Below are 13986 nucleotides of genomic sequence, written 5' to 3'. Positions count from 1 at the left end.
GTGAAGTATTAGAAAGCTGTGTCCTTTTGTTTCCTGTTGCATTTGCATTTAGCTAGGTGTTACGCTGCAGATCGCTCCTTGCCTCAATTGTATTCCAACAAAAGGAGGGCTGATGGCCTGTTAAGTTCACCTTTTGTTTTGGGCCCAGATAAAAGAGAATTTTTTTTTTTTTAATTATCACTCACTGCCTGCACATTGCTGCTCTGATAAGAACTCAGCTAGGTGTCACCAATACCCGGACTTTGATGACATTTTGAGAAGACTACTTTGTTATGTATGCAGCCATGATCATGAGTTATGATCACCTGATAGCGATCTGAAAGTGCATGCTGTGGAATCTGCAGGGGGCCAGAAAGGTGGTGTGCAAAGCGCAGGCTCTAAATGTAACTCGTATACAGAAATTAGATGATAAAGGTGTTGCTGCCTAGTTTTTAGTACCGTCAAACCCTTTTCAACCCAACAAGAAACAAAGCATTCCGTTAAACCTCTTCTTCCCCCGTAGTTACTGGGGTATAGGGTTCGTTGTTAGAGAAAGTTCTGTACAGTGGATTTTTTTTATTTTTATTTCTTGTTCGTGGCAAGGTCACCAAGATAAACTCTTGGGTCCAACATCCTGCACTGGTGAAACAGAGGAACAGGACTTTGTGAGAATATTTATGCATTTGTTCTGATAATGCTATCCCGGTACCGCCTCAGTCCTTCTGGCTGCCATGCACCCTGGTGCTCATTGCCATTACTACATGCCCCTTGTGGAGTTTTTTAGCCCAACACTCAGTACCACTGCCATCTCACTTTCCCATGGCTGCCAAGACTTTCAGATTGAAATACAATCTTTAAGATTTCATTGCACTGGGCTTCCGCACCCCTAGAATGGGCGAATTACATGGGCTTCCCATTATCTCTTTCAGGATTCCTTGTCCAGTCAGACAGATTATCAAAAGGCTAAATCCAGCAATTGTCTCTGCGGACATATTATACGGGGGTGTTTTTGGATAAACCACATTTGGCTTCACTGTCATTTTAACCCCTTGGGTGCCCAGGACGTAACGGTTACGTTCTCGGCCACAGCACTCGGGTGCCGAAGATGTAACCATTACGTCTTGCACCCGGCCCACAGGGGGAACGCGCTAGCACTCCCCCCGTGGGCCTCCCAACCCCCTTTCCTGTGCAGGGATGGAAGGGGAATCGCTACCCCTACCGCCCATGACCCCCACCAGTGACGTCTGATGAAGTCAATGTGACCTCATCAGAGGTCGCCTCCATCGCTCTGAAAGCCAGGCTTCCAGCGCGATCCAATGATAAACTGATTAGTTTATCCTCAGTAGAGGGGCAGGGGAGGTCAGGGAGGCATGACAAGGAAAGGCTTTTCCTTTCCTTTTCATGACTCTCTGGGCATTCCTGCAGCACGATCACATAGCGATGCCCACTAGACACCAGGGAGGTTTTTTTTTAATGAAATGACATGAGGGAAAGGGTCACTCCCAGGGGGGCAACATTGATTTAGGCCATTTCTGTCCCCCTCTTGGGGGCAGATCGGCCTATATTAATTAGGTACCTCGGCCCCCAAGAGGGGCAGAAACCTCTAGGCATCAGGGTTTTTTTTTTTTTTTATTTACATAAGGGAGTTACCCCTTAGGCAGGGGACGCTCCCCAGGAGGGGCATATTATATTAGGCTACTTCTGCCTAGCTTAGGCACCAGGGACTGTTGTGTGTGTGTGTTTTATTTGGGGGTTGGCCCCTTGGGCAAGGGTCACTCCCCATGGGGGCATTTTACTGTTGGCCATTTCGGCAGATCAGCCTATTTTTATTAGGCCACTAGACACCAGGGAAGAATTAATAAAAAAAATAAAAATACAAAAAAGGAGGGTGGGGAGGTATGGCCATAATCACACCTCAAATAAATGGAGACAAAGTTGTTCTGCCCACCGGCGGGCAGATGGGGCAATTACCCCTGATCCACTTCCGAGGGGGGCAGAAAGCCTACTAGTGGCCAGGGAATTGAAAATAAAATAGAGGGGTGGAGCTGCCAACCAGTATGGGCATGGTTATGCCCCCACCCCAACTGAAGGGGGTAACAGTCTTTCAGCACCCCTGCAAACTAAAGGATCTTGTCCCAATGGCAAGCCAAAGGACATTTGATTTTTGGGGGGGTTTATTTTACATTTGGACCAAGGGAGCATGGCTAATTCTTAATATCATCCCACTAGAAATGGTGAGCAGCTGCCCTTTTGAACTTTGGGACGTTGCCACCTAGTAAAATCTACGAGACCTACACACATCTGAAAACTAAACATCTGGGTAACTCCAGGGTGGTGTGCTTCACATGCACCCCACACCATTTTCTTACCCACAATGCCCTGCAAACCTCCAACTTGGCTTAAAATCATGCATTTTCCTTACATTTTTGTGATGGAACCATCCAGAATCTGCAGGAATCCACAAAATTCCTAACACCCAGCATAGTTGCATCTATACAGATGAAACTTCTGCCCCACTTGTCAGCCTAAAAACGTTTTTTTCCAAACTGCCCTTTTGGGCCCGCTTTGGTTCCCTCTCAATTTCGACATGTTTTTGGCCCTTCCTTGACACAGGCACTTAGTCCACCTACACAAGTGAGGTATCATTTTTATCAGGTGACTGAGGGGGACGTTGGGTGGTAGGAGATTTGTGTCAGTGCGGTGATCCCACACAGAAATATGAGGAAAATTTGATGTTTTTGCTAAATCTGAGATTTGCTGAGGATTCTGGTTAGGAAAACACTTGTGTGATCCACGCAAGTCACACCTCCCTGGACTCCCTCAGGTGTCTAGTGTTCAGAAATGTCTGGGTTTGGTAGAAATCCCTAGATGGCTGCTGAGCCCAGGACTAAAAACGCAGGTACCACCCCCTTGCAAAAACAGGTAGTTATGAAATAGATAATTTTGATGTGTTCATGTTGCGTTTTGTGGCATTTCCTGTTGTGGGCAATAGGCCTACCCACACAAGTGAGGTAACATTTTTATCCCAATACTTGGGGGAATGCTGGGTGGAAGGAAATGTGTGGCTCCTCTCAGATTCCAGAACTTTCCATCACCGAAATGTGAGGAAAAAGCATTTTTTGGGCAAAATTGAGGTTTGCAAAGGATTCTGGGTAACAGAACCTGGTGAGAGCCTCACAAGTCACCCCATCCTGTATTCCCCTAGGTGTCTAGTTTTCAAAAATGCAAAGATTTAGTAGGTTTCCCTAGGTGTCGGCTGAGCTAGAAGCCAAAATCTACAGCTAGGCACTTTGCCAAAAACACATCAGATTTCAATGTAAAAATGTGATGTGTCCATGTTGCATTTCCTGTCACGGACACTAGGCCTACCCACACAAGTGAGGTGCCATTTTTATTGGGAGACTTGGGGGAACACAGAATAGAAGAACAAGTGTTATTGCCCATTGTCTTTCTCTACGTTTTTTCCTTCCAAATGTAAGACAGTGTGTAAAAAAGAAGTCTATTTGAGAAACGCCCTGTAAATCACATGCTAATATGGGGACACCGGAATTCAGAGATGTGCAAATAACCACTGCTTCTCAACACCTTATCTTGTGCCTATTTTGGAAATACAAAGGTTTCCTTAATATACCTATTTTTCATTCTTTGTATTTCACCACATAAATTGCTGTATGCCCATTGCAACCATTACTGGCTCTGGGTACCTAGGGTTCTTGATGAACCTAAAAACCCTATATATCCCCGCAAACAGAAGAGTCCAGCAGAGATAATAGTATATTGCTTTCAAACATTTGCCATAGCTGGAAAAAGTTACATAAGAAAACGTGGACCGAAATGGCTCTGTTTTTCACCTCAATTTCAATATTAGTTTTTCATCTTAGCTGTTACTTTCTGTAGGAAACCTTTCTAGGATCTATACAAATGACCCCTTGCTGAATTCAGGATTTTGTCTACTTCTCAGAAATGTTTGGCTGTCCAGGATATTGGTTTCACACCCATTTTTTTCACTAACTGGAAGGAGGCTGAAAGCACAAAAATATAGTAAAAATGGGGTATGTCCTAGTAAAATGCCAAAATTGTGTTGAAACCTGTGGTTTTCTGATTCAAGTCTGCCTCTTCCTGAAAGCTGGGAAGATGGTGATTTTAGCATTGGCAAACCCTTTGTTGATGCCATTTTCAGGGGAAAAAATATGCTTTTTTCAGCAGCCCTTTTCCCCATTTTTCTTTCAAAAATATTTTTTTTTAACGAAATGTTAGCTGTATTTTGGCTAATTTCTTGGTCTCCTCCAGGGGAACCCACAATCTCTAGGTACCTTTAGAATCCCTAGGATGGTGAAAAAAAGGACACATATTTGGCGTGGATAGCTTATGTGGACAAAAGATTATGAGTGCATAAGCGCAAAGTACCCCAAATAGCCAAAAAAAAGGCTTGCACCTGAGGGGAAAAGGCCCGGCAGTGAAGGAGTTAATCTCAACTCATTTGATGAGTCCTATTTCCTTTCCTGAAAAATCCCAAACTTTAAAGTCTTTGGGTAAATCATTACATTTCATCATTCAGTACAATATGGCACTGGGGTACAGCTCTACAATTTTATAGGGCACTTCTTCCTCATTTGTTTGGATTGCAATTGTAAACTTACAGGACTCGAATCACAAACCACAAATGGGTGCTCATCTTTGAATTAACCTATTTTTACCAGAACATGTTCTGTTACAGGGTTGGTCAATTGCTTACTTGCAACTACTACTACCTGAATTATTTTTCCTGAAAAGGGCAAATTTGGCACTTCTGCTGTTCTAACACTGGATCATGTAGCTCCTATGTCAACCAAGAATGACACACCTGGACCATGACGTTGGCATTCACATATGGACCATATTGATCTACTTCTAAGGATGCATCTAACATGCAATAACCATCAGAGATACCAGCTTGAGGAATTGTGAAAGTTCTTCATTACTCAGGTCCAATAGGGGAAATTGTGATGCTATCCGATTCACATTTGCAATCCGATTCATGTTTTGTTTTCCGGAAACAGTCATTTGTTGTTGTGCGATAGGGGCTTGTGATACCTACATCTGCTGTCCTGGTACAAATTTAAATTCTATACTTGGGGGTTTTGAACTCTCTGGATTTGATCCTACATTCTATGGATTCGGGGTATTAAAATGTCATGCTCTCTGGCATGTTAAAAGGTACTCCTCCTGGTGTAGAGCGCTACAGTGTACATTTGGGATCTGATTAGGCCTGGGCATATAGTAAGGTGAGGCTCCCGGTGGTGACCTTGCATCAGGAGTAAATCCTGTTTCATTTAACATTGGGTTCCGATCTGCAAATCGTGAAGGGGTCAATGGTCCAACAAGAAGCTGTTCTCTCCATCTCTGAATTGTTTGAATACACTGATTGCTGCATACCAAGTGGAGATATCCGAGTCAATGTAACTGGGTTATCAGGAACAGTTTGAACATTTACTGAAAGGACATTACTTCCAGACGTACCTGAAGCATCCAAGAGAACAAGGGACTCTATTTGAGGACTGTTAATGCATCAGGACCTGTTTCATGTGTCTTATTCTGAGGAATTGTCATTCCTACACTCTGTCCTGTAAGACAGTACTGAATCTTTGTCCTAAATGACTCTGGGTAACATTAGGCACTGACTGAACTGCTCTAAACATTAGCACAGGTTGATCCAGAGTACAATTTTGTACAGGCGGATTCACATGGGGTGACTGTACCATCTGATTCACATTAGAAATTGGCACAACCTGGCTCACAACAGGACTTGGTACAGGCTGATTTGCGTTAAAACTCTTAACTGGTTGATTCACAGCAGGAACTTGTGTCGCTGAATAAACAGGTGTCACTGGTACTATCTGATTCAAGGTCTGTGCTACTGGAGCAGTTGGCACATACAGGGTTACATTTTGTGCTACTTCACTTCTCACTCCTACCTCAACTGAGTGGTATGGTGGTGGATGATTCATCAAGATCTGATTTATAAACTCATCATCTGAATCCCTCTCATATGTTACTGTCTTTTTATCCTCAGCTTCTTTTGCCAGTTCTGTTTTTCCTGTCATCTTTCTAGTCTTAGGTTTAGAGCTTTCACCTTCTTCCTCTGAAGTAGCTGGAAACATTCTGACTCCCTCAAGTATTTTCTATTCCACATTCTATCTAGCCTCTGCAAGTGTCTTAATTGCTTTCTGAATTCTGTTCTCATATTTGTTAGCCATTTTTTCTTGTGCTGTGAGTTACCAAATGCTAAGGGCACTAAAAAATGGGAAGTTTTCATAGAGTAAATGGCGCTACCTGCCCTTGATTAATCCAAACTACTAGCCCAGATGGTGCACTGAACAGGGTGAACACCTCCAAAAATGCCTGTAATCAGCAACAAGTTCCTGATAAATTACCTTAATCAATTTCAGGCACTCGTCCAGCTAATATCTCACCACTAGTATGCTACTCAATATATATTCCTTGGTTATTATTTACACTCATTGATTGTTCACACATCTTCTGAAGTACAAATTACAATATTTTGATATCAATATTCCCACTTGTAATAACATCAGTAACTTCAATCCTGTATAATTATTATCACTGATCCTTTAATAGTCCATACAATACGACTTCATAGTGTTCACAATGATCCTTAGAGTTTCTCTTGAATGTTCCTATAAATGTCCATCCAGATCACAATCCTGTGAGTTCCGTGTCACAATGAGTGAAATGTGATTATCAATACCCACTCCAGTTGGAAAAGATCCTTAATGTGCACTCACAATTAACTTCATACCAACCAATAACTCACACTCACTCAAAGAAAACTATTGGCACGGTCAACGACGTCTCATGACAAGTACCTCACTGCAGACAATAAATTAGCTATGTGTCTTCTACACTTGTGCACTATCCTGGGATCTCAGGCCACGGATGACCTGTCAACAACAACCGCTGACATTATATATTTTTTTTTTTTTAGCAACAAGCGCCACAATTACTTTGAGTACGAGACTCCGCAAAAAACACTTCACAACATCACACTTTACCGAAATCTTCAGGCCAAAAGCAATGCAAGCACAAAACCCTATTAATCCTCACAACATTAGTCACTTGATAGCACAACGCTGAAACTTCATCAGTCTTCAGAATGAACTATGGGACAGAATTAGGGGTGGATATTTTTGAGCTGGGCAATCACATGGGATTGGTCCCTAACACTACACTTGAATGGTCCCTCCCACCCATTATGACACTAAAACATTCCTCTGCTACAGCATTTCCATCCTTTGCAGGAATCAATGTGCTCTTCGAGGTCAACAGATCTTTGAACCCTGCACATGGTGTGGTAGAACCACTAACACGATTTCAATACAAACCCAAATAAGTTACACACCATGACCAATGTGGCCATGGAAGGAAAACTCCTGTCAGGAATAAAACTAAGGGATTTATTACAAACACAAACTCAAAGTCATGTACACAACTCTCAACACAAAATTATAAAGATACAAGATCAACAGGGGTTGCCCAAGGTGACAAAATAAGTTCAGGCGATTAACATTAATAAAACTAAGCATTCAATAAGAAGAGTATTAAACATTAACAATATTAGCTGAGATAAAATATCAAGTGTTGCTCAGGTTTAACAACCATCAAGTCAACTTCAATTTGGCAGCGTCAAAATTTAGGTGGGTACCAGGAAAACCCTACAACCTTACAGATCAGGGAAATTCATGTGTGGGGCAAAACACATGGGGCAAAAGACAAAAAACAAAAGGGGCAAAAACAATTTATAACAGGGTAATCTTGGGTAACAAGCTACTAACTAAGGTGGGCAAAAGGTAAGTAAAAAGGGAAAGAATCAGCATGTCAGAATCTCGATCAAGAGTCTTCTGCAGGGGTTAGGATGAAAACTCAATAAGGCATTTCAAGGGACAAAGATAAGAAGATACCTCTACAAGGGGATCAGCACCCTGGAATCAGGATAAGGGCTCAGCATCTCCTCTTCAGGAAGGGGGATTATCAATCTGACCAAAGACCAATTGGTCATCAACATATCGAAGTTCATGGGGCATTCTGAAAGCTGATAGTCCACATTATGTTGAAGGGGCATCATCCAATAGAAATTGATCAGATGACGTCAATCTGCAACATTGATAAATATTCCCATGTCTATCATGGGAACATCTTCCATCATGTAGCTCCACACAAATGTGAAACATTTGCATATAGTGTCAGTCCACAGTTCAGGATGTTCTACATTCAAGGACATTGTTGTACTTCGTTAGCATATGTATTTCAATACTTTAAACGGAATAACTCAATACAGTCCTTCTAACGTTTGATTTAATATAAATACCACCTATGTCAAAATCTAAAGTTTAAACAAATGCATATTTAAAATGACTTGTCAGTGCAGGTTCTACATTCAAACCATTAGTACCTTGGTCAACATAAGGAATAAGCGGTCACATGTAGATGTCTTTTGGGACATGAGAAACAGCACTAAGGTGTCAACTTCATCAGCTATTGGGCAGCATACCTCTGCACAGTGTTTTCAAACCGCAAGTTAAATTTCTGCTCTATTCGCTGATAAAAGTAACCCAAACAATATGTTAGACTTTTACATGCAGAGTATGAAATAGGCAGTCTACAATAACTTAGAATTTGTGCAGTCACGATTCTAGTCCACTCTATCAGGCCACACCTCATTGCCACAGAAGGCAAACACCTTTAAAGGAGTCCTAGTAAAGTTCATGACCACTCTCCTGTTGACATTCCATCTCCTCCACCTCATCCATCCCACTTAAAGCACTGAACATAATGAGGAAGTAACACATGAAGTAAGAAAGAGATAAGGCAGGAACCAAACAGTAAAGGGACAAACAACAACAAAAAAAGCCAGACAGGCTGAGAGGGTGTGGGTGAGACGTCAAGTTTCATCAATTTATTTATCGGAAAGTTTTAAATTAGCTGGTTTAATGTCCTCTTGTTCAATCTCTTAGAAAAACCGACAGAATTCTTCCTTTATTTACGGTGTCGGTTGATTGGCAATGACTCATTTTATTCGACTATTGTGTTTCCGGACTGGCCCAGCTGCGTAGGCGCCTTGAAAATAAATGCACACGTTTCAGGAACAATACATTTTACGTGTAAATCCAGGTGCGAAAAGTACACAATGGTTAAAGACGACTGTTTAGGTCATTTCACACAGTATCCCTGCACAGCAACCTAACCTACCCAACAGCTTTGGTATCCTAGAGTTAATAATTAATGCCCTGCTGGTACACCTGCGGCATATCTGCAGCGTAGAGTCAAACAATCCCAGGCACCAATTGTTTATTTACCCGCAGTATCATTCAAGTATTGCAGTCTCAATGTGTGTATGCCACCTCGCAGAGAGCACTTAAAGGGTACACTACGGACAAGCAGCGTTAGTCCTTAAAACGAAATGTACAAATGCGTTCACTTAAAATACCAGGTAGTGTAGTGTGCACAAACGAGAAAATTTCTCACTCTATTTCAAAATGGTTAATTACATACAGACATTTGTAAGAAATTGCGGCTGCCTGAAAAAGAAAACTGTAATTAAGATTTAACCACGCGGTCTGAGAAGCACTACCTGAATCTAATAACCTTCACTGGAGTCACGTTTTAGGAACGTGTTTGATCAATTCAGCGTATAACTAGCCTGTACTGTAGGGTCTCCAGTTCCGATTACCTATCGTGCCCTGCTCTCTCCCAGTCGTCAGAAAAAACACTAAGGCTGTTTACTTCTGTAATATAAGACAAAGTGTGAGAGCCAGCCAAACTGAACTATTTCATTAGAGTGAACGACGTGAATGATGTACTGCCACTAAAGCTGAATCACTCAACCATCCTGAAAAGTAAGGTTACACACAAACTGCAATGCTACGAGACACTTATGAGCATAGCCTAAGTAGAGTGGGACAGGACGCACGGCTTGCTCCACTCTACTTAGGTAGGACTATAGGTTGGAGAGGGACGGTAGTGTGACGGTCCGAAGCGGAGAGAGCCTGGGGATAGGAGTGACGTGTGACTGGAGACACAGGCTGCGCCGGGTTTCAACCCTGGGACACGTAAACGGCAGTGATGGTGATTAGGGCAGCTGAAACTCCTCCTCCAGGCCCCACACCCCACAGTGACAGTTCCTCCTCCTTTCCTTGACTGTCCGAGGAGGTGTCCCTTTTAACTCCTGCAGTGCCACGCTCTCCCCTTCCAGCTGCCCCCCAGACCCACCTGCTGAAGCCGTCAGCTTCCGCTCCGGTGTGTGCTCCGTGGCGCTGAATGCTGGAACCGAGGCTTCAGTGCTCCTCCGGCTCGGCTTACGCTGCTCCCGGCTGTGCCACGCGACCCGGAAGCGCATACGCCACAGACCGGAAAACTAGAGTGACAGCCGCCGGCGTGTAGACAGAGAAGAGGGAACAACAACAAAGTGACAGCGACAGGGCCATAGACATAAACGAAGGCGAAAGCCGAGGAGGGAGGCACGAATATAAGATAAAGAGGAATACGTAAATACAGTACTCGCAATTGCATTTATATGTTGGGTGACAAGGCGCCCTGCATTTGCTTGGACAGTCCCAGTTGTTCACCATCTGTCCCGACAGATTTCAGCAAAATTGACTCCGGGTCCCGGTTTTCAGAGGCGCTCCTCTGAAAAGAATGGGTGTCACATTTTTTATGTGTTTCAAGGCAGGATTAGATAGTAGCTGTTGGCAAAACGCAATTTAAATAACAGGTATAGTGCTAGAATTAAACATTTTATTTTATTTCCTCAGTGCCTCCTCCCTATTTCTATATTGGTGAGTGCTGTCATTCTGTGCCACTAAGTTAATGTAAACTCCTAGTCCTCCTTCAGTTTTTGTGAAATGTCCTGCTTTTTAGGTCCAGGCTCTTGTATACTTTCAGTAAACCTCTAATGGCTTAACCCCTTCGCTGCCCCTCAGGTGCCAGGCCTCTTTTTTGGCTATTTGGGGCAGGGCGAGCTTAGGCCCTCATAACTTTTTGTCCACATAAGCTACCCACGCCAAATTTGCGTCCTTTTTTTCCAACATCCTAGGTATTCTAGAGGTACCCAGACTTTGTGGGTTCCCCTGAAGGAGGCCAAGAAAATACCCAAAATACAGTGAGCATTTCGTTTTTTTTTTTTTTAAATGGGAAAAAGGGCTGCAGAAGAAGTCTTGTGTTTTTTTCCCCTGAAAATGGCATCAACAAAGGGTTTGTGTTGCTAAAATTACCAGCTTCCAAACTTTCAGGAACAGGCAGACTTGAATCAGAAAAACACATTTTCAACACAATTTTGGCATTTTACTGGGACATACCCCATTTTTATGATTTTTTGTGCTTTTAGCCTCCTTCCAGTCAGTGACAGAAATGGGTGTGAAACCAATGCTGGATCCCAGAAACACAAACAATTCTGAAAAGTAGACAAAATTCTGAATTCAGCAATGGGTAATTTGTGTAGATCATACAAGGGTTTGCTACAGAAAACAACTGAAATAAAAACATATTGAAATTGAGGTGAAAAAAACAGCAATTTTTCTCTACGTTTTACTCTGTAACTTTTTCCTGCAATGTCAATGTCAGATTTTTTAAAGCAATATACCGTTACGTCTGCTGGACTCTTCTGGTTGCGGGGATATATAGGACTTGTAGGTTCATCAAGAACCCTAGGTACCCAGAGCCAATAAATGAGCTGCACCTTGCAGTGGGTTTTCATTCTATACCGGGTATACAGCAAATCATTTGCTGAAATATAAAGAGTCAAAAATAGGTATAAAGAAAACCTTTGTATTTCAAAAATGGGCACAAGATAAGGTGTTGAGGAGCAGTGGTTATTTGCACATCTCTGAATTCTGGGGTGCCCATACTAGCATGTGAATTACAGGGCATTTCTCAAATAGACGTCTTTTTTACACACTGTCTTATATTTGGAAGGAAAAAATGTAGAGAAAGACAAGGGGCAATAACACTTGTTTTGCTATTCTATGTTCCCCCAAGTCTGCCGATAAAAATGATACCTCACTTGTGTGGGTAGGCCTAGCGCCCGCGACAGGAAATGCCCCAAAACACAACATGGACACATCACATTTTTACATTGAAAACTGACGTGTTTTTTGCAAAGTGCCTAGCTGTAGATTTTGGCCTGTAGCTCAGCTGGCACCTAGGAAAACCTACCAACCCTGCACATTTTTTAAAACTAGACACCTAGGGGAATCCAAGATGGGGTGACTTGTGGGGCTCTCACCAGGTTCTGTTACCCAGAATCCTTTGCAAACCTCAATATTTGGCCAAAAAAACACTTTTTCCTCACATTTCGGTGACAAAAAATTCTGGAATCTGAGAGGAGCCACAAATTTCCTTCCACCCAGCGTTCCCTCAAGTCTGCCGATAAAAATGGTAGCTCACTTGTGTGGGTAGGCCTAGCGCCCGCGACAGGAAATGCCCCAAAACAAACATGGACACATCACATTTTTACATTGAAAACTGAGGTGTTTTTTGCAAAGTGCCTAGCTGTAGATTTTGGCCTCCAGCTCAGCCGGCACCTAGGGAAACCTACCAAACCTGCACATTTTTGAAAACTAGACACCTAGGGGAATCCAAGATGGGGTGACTTGTGGGGCTCTCACCAGGTTCTGTTACCCAGAATCCTTTGCAAACCTCAAAATTTGGCCCAAAAAAACACTTTTTCCTCACATTTCGGTGACAGAAAGTTCTGGAATCTGAGAGGAGCCACAAATTTCTTTCCACCCAGCGTTCCCCCAAATCTGCAGATACAAATGGTACCTCACTTGTGTGGGTAGGCCTAGCACCCGCAACAGGAAATGCCCCAAAACACAACATGGACACATCACATTTTTGCATTGAAAACTGACGTGTTTTTTGCAAAGTGCCTAGCTGTAGATTTTGGCCTCCAGCTCAGCCGGCACCTAGGGAAACCTACCAAACCTGCACATTTTTTAAAACTAGACACCAAGGGGAATCCAAGATGGGGTGACTTGTGGGGCTCTCACCAGGTTGTGTTACCCAGAATCCTTTGCAAACCTAAAAATTTGGCCAATAAAACACTTTTTCCTCAAATTTCGGTGACAGAAAGTTCTGGAATCTGAGAGGATCCACAAATTTCCTTCCACCCAGTGTTCCCCCAAGTCTTCCGATAAGAATGCCACCTCACTTGTGTGGGTAGGCCCAGTGCCCGCGAAAGGAAATGCCCCAAAACACTATATGGACACATCAAAATAATCAAATACAAAACTACCTGTTTTTGCGGGGGGCACCTGCATTTTTGGTCCTGGGCTCAGCAGCCATACAGGGAAACCTACCAAACCCAGACATTTCTGAAAACTAGACACCCGAGGGAGTCCAGGGAAGTGTGACTTGCGTGGATACCCCAGTGTTTTCTTACCCAGAATCCTCAGCAAACCTCAAATTTAGCTAAAAAATCTCATTTTTCCCACATTTCTGTGTGGGATCACTGCACCGGGACAAATTATCTACCACCCAACAATCCCCTCAGTCTCCCGGTAAAAATGATACCTTACTTGTGTAGGTGGGCCAAGTGCCTGTGACAGGGAAGAGCCAAAAACATGTCAAAATTGAGGGGGAACCAAAGCTGGTCCAAAAGGGCAATTTGGAAAAAAACATTTTTAGGCTGAGAAGTGGGGCAGAATTTTTATCGGTATAGATGAGACAATGCTGGGTGGTACGAATTTTGTGGATTCCTGCAGATTCCGGTAGGCTTCATCACAAAAATGTGGGAAAAATGTGTGATTTCCAGCAAAGATGGAGGTTTTCACGGCATTGTGGGTAAGAAAATGGTGCGGGGTGCATGTGAAGCACACCACCCTGAACTCACCCAGATGTTTAGTTTTCAGATGTGCCTAGGTCTTGTGGATTTTTCTACATGGCAGCGTCCCAAAGTCCAAAAAGTGCAGCCCTCACCATTCCAAGTGGGACGATTTTGAGAGTTAGCCAAGC

At 43.0% G+C, this 13986-nt stretch overlaps 1 protein-coding gene across 5 annotated transcripts in view; it reads right to left on the bottom strand.

The window, feature by feature from the left end:
• The window catches only part of ARFIP1 (ARF interacting protein 1), a 359169-nt gene extending 348754 nt beyond the window's left edge, over positions 1 to 10415 (bottom strand). For 2 of the 5 annotated variants that reach the window (XM_069242723.1, XM_069242741.1), the window contains exon 1: positions 10246 to 10380. Coding sequence is in view for 2 of the 5 variants with exons in the window: in XM_069242703.1 (XP_069098804.1) it covers positions 10246 to 10372 (127 nt within the window). In the remaining 3 variants the exon portion in view is untranslated. Of the gene's footprint in view, positions 1 to 10245 lie in introns of all 5 variants that reach the window. The other 3 variants (XM_069242703.1, XM_069242714.1, XM_069242750.1) reach the window with 3 other exon arrangements.
• Positions 10416 to 13986: the final 3571 nt, after the last annotated feature.

This window comes from Pleurodeles waltl, chromosome 1_2 (genome assembly GCF_031143425.1).
Source record: "Pleurodeles waltl isolate 20211129_DDA chromosome 1_2, aPleWal1.hap1.20221129, whole genome shotgun sequence".
NCBI classification, from domain to species: domain Eukaryota; kingdom Metazoa; phylum Chordata; class Amphibia; order Caudata; family Salamandridae; genus Pleurodeles; species Pleurodeles waltl.
The sequence above is the reverse complement of the archived record's forward strand: the minus strand, read 5'-3'. Positions and strand labels throughout refer to the sequence as shown.